The sequence below is a fragment of the Thecamonas trahens genome (genome assembly GCF_000142905.1).
Source record: "Thecamonas trahens ATCC 50062 unplaced genomic scaffold supercont1.33, whole genome shotgun sequence".
NCBI classification, from domain to species: domain Eukaryota; order Apusomonadida; family Apusomonadidae; genus Thecamonas; species Thecamonas trahens.
In genome coordinates, this window is record NW_013657647.1 from 74,821 (window position 1) to 82,679 (window position 7,859).

At 62.2% G+C, this 7,859-nt stretch overlaps 3 protein-coding genes across 3 annotated transcripts in view; 1 reads left to right on the top strand and 2 right to left on the bottom strand.

Annotated features, from left to right (window-relative positions):
• Window positions 1-28: 28 nt before the first annotated feature.
• AMSG_06476 (uncharacterized protein) lies at window positions 29-4,508 on the bottom strand. The gene is made up of 2 exons (XM_013900880.1): window positions 4,308-4,508; window positions 29-4,058 (listed from the first exon to the last, which is right to left on the bottom strand). The coding sequence occupies exons 1-2, from the start codon at window positions 4,370-4,372 to the stop codon at window positions 380-382; spliced, it is 3,744 nt and encodes a 1,247-aa protein (XP_013756334.1). The 5' UTR covers window positions 4,373-4,508; the 3' UTR covers window positions 29-379.
• A 166-nt stretch (window positions 4,509-4,674) lies between these two features.
• Window positions 4,675-6,318, bottom strand: AMSG_06477 (uncharacterized protein; the record flags this gene model as incomplete). Its single annotated transcript, XM_013900881.1, has 1 exon — window positions 4,675-6,318. One exon carries the CDS (start codon window positions 6,316-6,318, stop codon window positions 4,675-4,677), a length of 1,644 nt encoding a protein of 547 aa, XP_013756335.1.
• Window positions 6,319-7,186: 868 nt separating this feature from the next.
• The window catches only part of AMSG_06478 (uncharacterized protein), a gene marked incomplete at its 5' end in the record, with an annotated part of 1,575 nt that continues 902 nt past the window's right edge, over window positions 7,187-7,859 (top strand). Inside the window, 2 exons of the mRNA XM_013900882.1 lie at window positions 7,187-7,206; window positions 7,682-7,739. Of these exons, the coding sequence (XP_013756336.1) occupies window positions 7,187-7,206; window positions 7,682-7,739 (78 nt within the window). The remainder of the gene's footprint in view (window positions 7,207-7,681; window positions 7,740-7,859) is intronic.

Consider the following 7,859-nt stretch of genomic DNA (forward strand, 5'->3'; position numbering starts at 1 on the left):
ACGCCATGGGCTGTGCGGGTCACAGGAATCCAATCAACTGCCAATTTAAGGTGTCCCGGCTGATTCTGCTGTGATTCTCGACAAAATCCGCCCACAGCCGCACCGCACGAGGCACGTCACAGCCAAGTAGCGGCTCTCCTTGCTTTGACCTTTCACGGTACGGAGTAGCCACCCTCGTCCTCGCAAGCAATACAAGATAAGGGGTGAGGATGCACGAGGAGAGAGCGATGGCAGCTGTCTTCCGCAGCAGCCTCCCACGCTCGCCAAGCAAAACCACGTCGGTCGGCAACCTCAACACCTGCTGCGTGTACAAGTAGCAATCGTCTGCTCCCGCAGGCTTTCCAACCAAATATGGTGCGAGAAAGCGTGTCGTGATCGGCTAGGAGATCTCGGTGGAGACAGACAGGCGTGCAACTGAAGTCGAGAGCGATGAGGTGAGGAGCGGAATTGAGGTAAAGGTGTGGCTGAGAGCGTACTGCGGCGAGGAAAGGCTCGTCGAGGAGGATGATGAGAGTTGACATGACTCATGGTCGCCTGAATCGTGGGCAGGCGCAAGTGAAAGCGAGCTCTCATACATAACGACGGCCGGCGAGAAAGCGGCTGAGGCCCTGGTGCGCGAAGGCGAGGTCGGCAAGCACGATGACGTGCTCGACATTGAAAAGTCCGCTCGTGACGGCGACGATGGTGACGATGAGGAGGAGAACGACGAAGACGAGTCGCCATCCGCCGAGTCAGAGTAGTGTGGGAAGAGTCCGTAGGATGTATCGACGGTGATGCCCAGGCTCGCCGACGAGGAGAACGATGGCGAGACCGTGGTCGAGGAGGTGGCCGAGGGTGCAGGCGACGACAGGCGCGCGGACGTCGTCGAATGTGTGATCGAGTAAGAGAGCGGGCTAGCTGCGCTCGACGATGAGATCGACGTCGAACTCGAGCTCGACGAGCTTGACGCCGAGTTGGAGTCGAGGGATAGGTCCGCGAGAGCTGTGATGCACGTCGACTCCGAGTGGACGAGGATGTGAGTGATGCTCCCATGGTGGTCGCGGTGCGAGAGGCTCGGAGTCGACAACTGGCGCGGCGAGCTGTTCGCAGAGACAACATCCGAGGTGGACGCGGCTCGCGGTGAGCTCGGGGTGCTGTTTGCGTCCTTAGCGGCTTGCTGGCAAAGGATGTCGCTGATCTGGCGACTTTTGGCGGTGAGCGGCGAGCTGGTGCTGTTTCCGGAAAACAGCGCCTCAGACGTCTCGGATGTCATGTGTTGCGACGATCGCGAGTTCCACATGTCGTGGGTGGGCCGTGACGGCGGGATGGGTGCACTCGAGATCCCCAAAGTCGACTTGGGCGGCAGGCGCGGCGCAACGAGCGAAGGAGCCTTGGCCTGCGATGATGACAGGGAGCCGTCGGTCGACGTTGTCAATCCAGCCGAGCTGTGGAGGCGTGACACAGAGGTCGCTGACATGGCCAGAGCAGCCATCTCGGGATCAGAGTATTGCTGCTCGCAGGCCTCGACGAGGTAGAGGCGAGCATCTTGATTCGATCCAGCTAGGACAGTGGGCGCATTTTTGGCGGAGAGCAGCTGCAGCGGCGTCGGGCAGGTCAGATTGTGGATGAGGGTGCCATTGCGGAGAGAGCGGAGCTGGACGTGACTCTGCGAGACGCCGATGACAAAGTAGTCGAGTGCAGCAAGAGCGAGCGGGGCAAAGCTCCAACGCAAAACGACGGCTGGGTCCATTGGCATTGCCGTCTCGCAGTCGACAAGCAGCGAGGTACAGCCCGATGTAACAAGGAGATGTGAGGCAGCGCCAGTGACAGAGACCTCGAGCAAGATCGAAGGATGCGGACGGGCACCAGGCTTTGGCCCGACGATACTTGCGGTCCGGATGGGCGTGTAGCTGCCCAAAGTCGGCGACAGGATGGCAAAGGCAGAATCAAAAGCGGCGGCAAGCAGGCCAGATGAAAGAAAGGTGACAACCTGTGGGGTGGCGTCAAGCTCGATGACGAGGTGTGGAACAAAGTGGATTGCGTCCCAGCGGAAGATGTTGATGGAGGACTTGACCGCGACGCAGACCTGGAACGACGACGGCGACGGAGAGTGGATGGCAAAGCATGTGGCCGCCCGCGAGTCGGGAATGGGGCACAGGACCGGGTCGCCGATCGAGTCGAGATGGACGTACGCCACGCCGAGCCGCTTCCGCTGGAACCGCACGAGAGCAATGTCGAGGATGTCGATGACCGCGACCTGACTCGCTGCGGAAGAGACGAGGATGCGAACTTGTCCGTGTGGTGATGGCAGAGAGAACACACCGGAAGCGGTCGAGTAGACAGCACCGCCGTTGCGCCAAGCGTCCCAGGCGATGACGTTGCTGCCAAACGGCGTGTTAGCCTTGGACAACGTCACGGTCGAGAGCGAGTCACGGGCAACAGCAAGCGGAGCGACGGCCCGCCGCATCGCTCCGCTCACGCCGGAGCCGAGCAAAGGCGGCAGAGTCAAGTCGACGTTGGCCGGCATCGCAACGCCGCGCCGCGTCGATGAGACCGCGAGGTCCGGATCGCTGAGCAGGTTGGCGAGGCTCAAAAACGCCGCCTCACGCTGCGACGGCGTCCGTCGAAACGCGGCAACAGCGTTGGAGAGATCGATGATGAGGTCGTGGGCAAAGGCTGCGCCGCGAAAGTGTGCATCCGAGTGCGGGACGACGCCAAAGACCGGAATATCCGAAGTCCGGGCGATCTGGTAGAGCCATAGGTCCGGGACCGAGGGGTGTGGCGCGACGGCAGCAAAGATGCGCGGGAGTGTCCGTGACTTGCTGGAGGGTAAGGTAAAGGTAGTGTGGGCGTCAGAGAGAAAGACGACGACAGCATCAGACGAGGCAAGCATGTCCTCGCGCGCGTCCGGCATGAGGTACGGAAGGACCCGGAACATGGTGTCGGTTGAGTGGACGGCGGCAAAGACGCCCATGTCGGCATGGCGCGAGGTGAGGCCGCCAGTGTAGCCGTCCCAGGTAGCGAGCGGGACGCGGGTGCCGATGGATGAGACAAAGGCCTCAAAGGATGCAGCGATGGCCCCGCTCGGCACAGTGTGCAGGGCGTCAGAGACCGTGACCGCCGCCTGTGGGGCAAGCATGACCGCCACATCGAGACACCGCACAAACTCGGTGTCCTCGAGCGCAACAAGCTCGGCCAAGAGGCGCTCATCAGACGAAGCCCGCCACTCGAGCTCTGAGCCAATACCCTGGCCCAAGCCGTACGCGTCAAGCGCAATGCGGAGATCACTGCGAAATGAGCGGAAGGTCTTCGATGCGACGGCAGTGAACCGATGCGTGGCGCCCGGCAACCAGACAATGGCGCGGACTTCGAAGGTGTGGCTCCGGCAAACCGACATGACGACAGGTCCAGCCGTCGAGCTGTGAGCCACAAAGTTGGCGTGCGCCCGGGTGATAAAGTGCAGCCGGTACCAGGCAAGCAGCATCTTTGGTTCCTCGCGAACAATTGGATATGCATTGAGCGACGGCCGCCACACCGTGTGGCCCGACACGTACGATGCCGACGAGCTGGTGATGGCAGTTGAGCTCGAAGCTGTCGACTGGATGGTCCATCCACGGCGTGGACTGAGAAGGCTGGTCTTGGCCAGCATGGGCTCGACGGTACAAAGATGCCCGGCGCCGGACGGACTTGACACCAGTCCGCCAGAGTCGGCATGCGATCGCGGGCGAGAAGAGAGCCGCGACGACCGCTGCGATGCGAGGTCTGAAGAAAGCTGCGAAAGGCCAAGCTCTGTCTCCCATGACGCGGTCGATGAGAATGGATCGCACGCTAGATACACAACTGCAGGCGTCTGGGCTTCACCCTGGAGTGAGGGCGACGACACTGAGCGCGAGACATGAGCGTGCGAGGCATCCCTGCGCCTGACGAGAACGAGGATGGGTTCTTTCTCGGGACCAAAGGCTTTGGACTCGATGACATACTCACTTGTGGTGAGGACAAGAGATGACAACTTGGTGGCATCGCCCGAGTGCGGCGCAAGGATGAGCATACCGTCTCTCAGATGCGCACGAAATCGCGGCCTAGTGGAGCGGGGAAAAAACAACGTTGACAGTTAGTGGGCGTAGAGTACCTGTCAGTCGCTCCCATCATTTGCGGCAGAAGGTTCAGGCACGGCAGGGACAAAGCACGGCACAGAGAAACGGGGGAGGGGGGGGGGGGGGAGGGGGCAGCTTCAAACAAGCACAAGGCAATCATGGTGATGTACATGGAGACAAGAACAAGCTGGTAATCAATATCACCCCATGGTGAGCTGTCACCAAGGTGCGTACCATGAGATAATGGTGGGTTCGGGAAGTCTTGCCTGGCTCACCCGCAGCACACCCGAAGCCGACATAACGGGGTTCCCAAGAAGCAGCGAGGCAGCTCAGCGGCGTGGGAGGATACAGTCTCCAGAGGAGGGCGTCCCGGATGAGGGAATGACTCTGCAAGGATGCGGTGGTGAGCTGATAGCTCAAGATTAGGGTGGGTTGAGTGTATCTCACGGCAGCCATATTGGCTACGGGCGCAGTTGGCGTGCGTCTTTCGCAGGGTCGGGTCAACGTGAGTCGTGGTCAAAGGTCTTGGTCTCGTGACCCAATTGACGACGGCCTGCTCGAAGCCACGGCGGCGTATGTTGAAGGTGAGAAGGTAGGTATTTTACGCATTATGAGCGTCGTGAGAGTGATCGTGGTCGTGGCCATGACCGTGGTCGCAAGAGGCGCCGACGTCGGGAAGGGTGCCGCATGCGGCGAGAATGTAGGCGTTGTGGTAGTAGACGGCGTTGAGGTGGCCTGGGTCGAGGAACGGCTGACCGCCGCGGAAGGGGTTTGAAGTGGGGCGGGCGACGAGGCGCATGCCGCGCGAGTGGAGGACGTCGACGCAAGCAGCGGCCTCGTGCGCCGTGTAGGCGGTGACGGCGGTGGGCACAGCGGCGGTGCGGAGAGCGTCGAGCGAGGGTGCCCAGACGCCGGCGTGATCCTCGGGCAGCTCGGGGTTGAACGCGATGGCGAGCGAGGCCGCGGCGGGGTTGACGTCACCGTCGGCGACGGCGGCAGCGTAAGTCTTGGGCACGAGCTCGATGGAGAGGGCGCGGTCAGGTGCGTGGGCGATGCAAGCGTGGCAGAGCTCGGGAGGCGGCATGGTGCCGAGAGCGCGCATGGCCGGGGCAAGCGGCGCGCCGACAAAAACAAGCTTGAGGCAAATGATGCTCGGAAGCCAGTGCAGGATGTCCTCGTACTTTGAGGCGGCGACCAGCTCCGGGTAGATGGCCGAGTTGAGGATGTGGATCTCGAGCGAGGTGCGGAACTCGAGGTCGGGCAGGTTCTCGAGCGAGTCGTCGGCGGCAATGCCGTCAGTGACCATCTCGAGAGCACGGATGATAGTGTACGGGAGCGAGAGCGAGTTGAGGATAAAGGCCTCGGCGTCAAAGGCAAAGTGAGGGGCCTTCCGGATGGCCATGAGGTCGGACCAGTGGGCTGGGAGGCGGGCGGCAGCCGGCTGGACCACCGGCGACATCCACAGCGGGTACGGGTTCGACAGCTTGTCGAGGCGTGCGGCGCGGCCAAAGGCCTCGGCTGCGGCCATGAGCTTAAACGAGCGGCAGACACGCGAGTGCGCGTCGCGGCCGGCCTCGCGGCACGCGTCCGAGCAAAAGAAGACCAGCATGCACTCTGGGCACCCACGCAGCGACTCGAGCTCCTCTGAGCCATCAGGCGTAAGGCAGACCATGCACGCCCGCCGGAGCACCAGCGGCGCAGCCTCTTCGTAGTCGAGGCGCCGGCGCTTGAGCATGCTAGCCACCTTGAGCGAGCCCAAGCACCGCTCAAAGTGCTCCTGCTCCGACATGGCCCCAACAGCCGGCACCTCGCTTGGATGCCACGCACACGGGCCTTCATCCCTGGCCACGCGTGTCGCAGCCTCGGCTGCATCGCTGCCAGCGTCGGTGTTGGCGTCAGTGTTGGCGTCGGTATTCGTGTTGGCGTCGGCGTCAGTGTTGGCGTCGGTGTTCGTGTTGGCGTCGGCGTCAGTGTTGGCGCCGGTATTCGTGTTGGCGTCGGCACTGGCCAGGCGATCAGCACAGCAACGACGAGGCTTGTCAACACGAGCAGCAGCAGTAGCATAGATCTCGCACAGATCCTTGTGCGGATGGCGCTTGGCCTTCCAGTGAGCGACCTGGTGCTCCTTGGAGCAGTAGTGGACGAGCTTGCAGCGGACGCACCGCTTGAGACGTTGTCCGGCACGACCAGCCACGCCACACACATAGCACGTGTGCGGAATAAAATGCAGTATCCGGTCAGCCATATCCTTTTCTACCTCGCTTGTCGTTCCCCGTCAAGTGCTTTGCCTCCTCGGTCATTCCTGTACCCCTTCCCCCCCCCTCCCCCCAACCCCTCCTCCGCTGCCGACTCACTTTTGCTGCCAAAATCGATCCTTCTGCCGTTTCTTCCATCCACTCATCGTCCTCCCATCCGTCATCAACGGCATATCACACGCCCATACTCGCTCTACATTTCCCACCATAAAGGATGTGTCTCCTGTCCGAGTTTGGTCACCACCAGATGCTGCCATCTCCACCGACCGCGCCACGTGCCGCATGCCGGTCCAGTTTACGGGGATCGCTGACCAAACTGGCTCATTCGCAAGTACCAACCACGGCTGATCGTACTCACGATCTGAGCGACTCGCCACCACCACATCCTCCTCCCCCCCATGATCTTGCTGCGCTTGTCCTCCCTAGCTTGCGCCAGAGAACTGCGCAAGAACGATCGTTGAAGATGATTGAATGAAAGGCGCACGCCCACGCTCCGCGCAACCGACCCTTGCGATCATCACCTCTATCAAAGCCATGTCCAACTATCTGATCCAAGCCGGACAACAAGCTTGACCCGCCCCAGAGACTACTCCCCCCCCCCCCCCCCCCCCCTTCCCCCCCCCTTTCCCGCGTGTTTCTCCCCAACGTTCACCTGGGACACCGTCTGAGGCTGGTCTGCGGACATGATCGTACCGCCGTCAATCAGCGCATCAACCAAGCAGCAGCCATCAATTGAGTGCAAACATTCGTGCGTTCAGCAACGGAAGCGCGACAGCTCTCGAGTGCACCAGCCTCCGGCGCCAGCCCTTCACCACGGCAGATAGCTACACTCAACCACCGGCCATACCCTCGTACATAATGCGGTACGCACTCCAGATGTGACCCCTCCCCCCCCTCCCACCTCTCCACACCCTGCATCCAAACCTTGCCCATGCCCCCCTCCCCCTCCTCCCCCTCGCCCCCCCTCCCCCCTCCCCCCCCCCCTTCCCCCCGCAAAAAAACGGCAGGCGTTGATCATGGCCACGATCACCTTCTTGCACACGGTGACCTTCCACGACCTTTTCCTGCACCGCCGCCACTACCTGCGCCATCCTCCCCTGCGTCCCCCTCCCTCCCCCCTCCGCAAAAAGCATGCCGTCTTTATCTGGCTACGTGGTCTCTGCCATCTGTATCGCCGCCTGCCTCGCATACCCGTCCCCCTCCCCCCCTTCCCCTCCCGTCGCCGCCCCTCAGCCACGCAGCCAATGGTGATGCTTGGCGCCACCGAAAAATTCAATCCCACCGCGACCAGCGCCCGCCACTCACTCCCTCCCTCCCTCACCCCCCCCCCCACCTGCCCCGCCACGTGTGCAGCCGAACTGGTGCCGTCCTCGCACTCTGTGCGTTGGCGCTGCTGGTGGTAGCAGACGTGGTATCGGCACAGACGCCTCCTTCCTCGCCTCCGCCGCCGCCGTCCCCGCCGCCGCCTCCGTCCCCGCCGCCGACTCTTAATCGCCTCCCTCGACGTTTATAACGGTGTGAAGCGATCCTG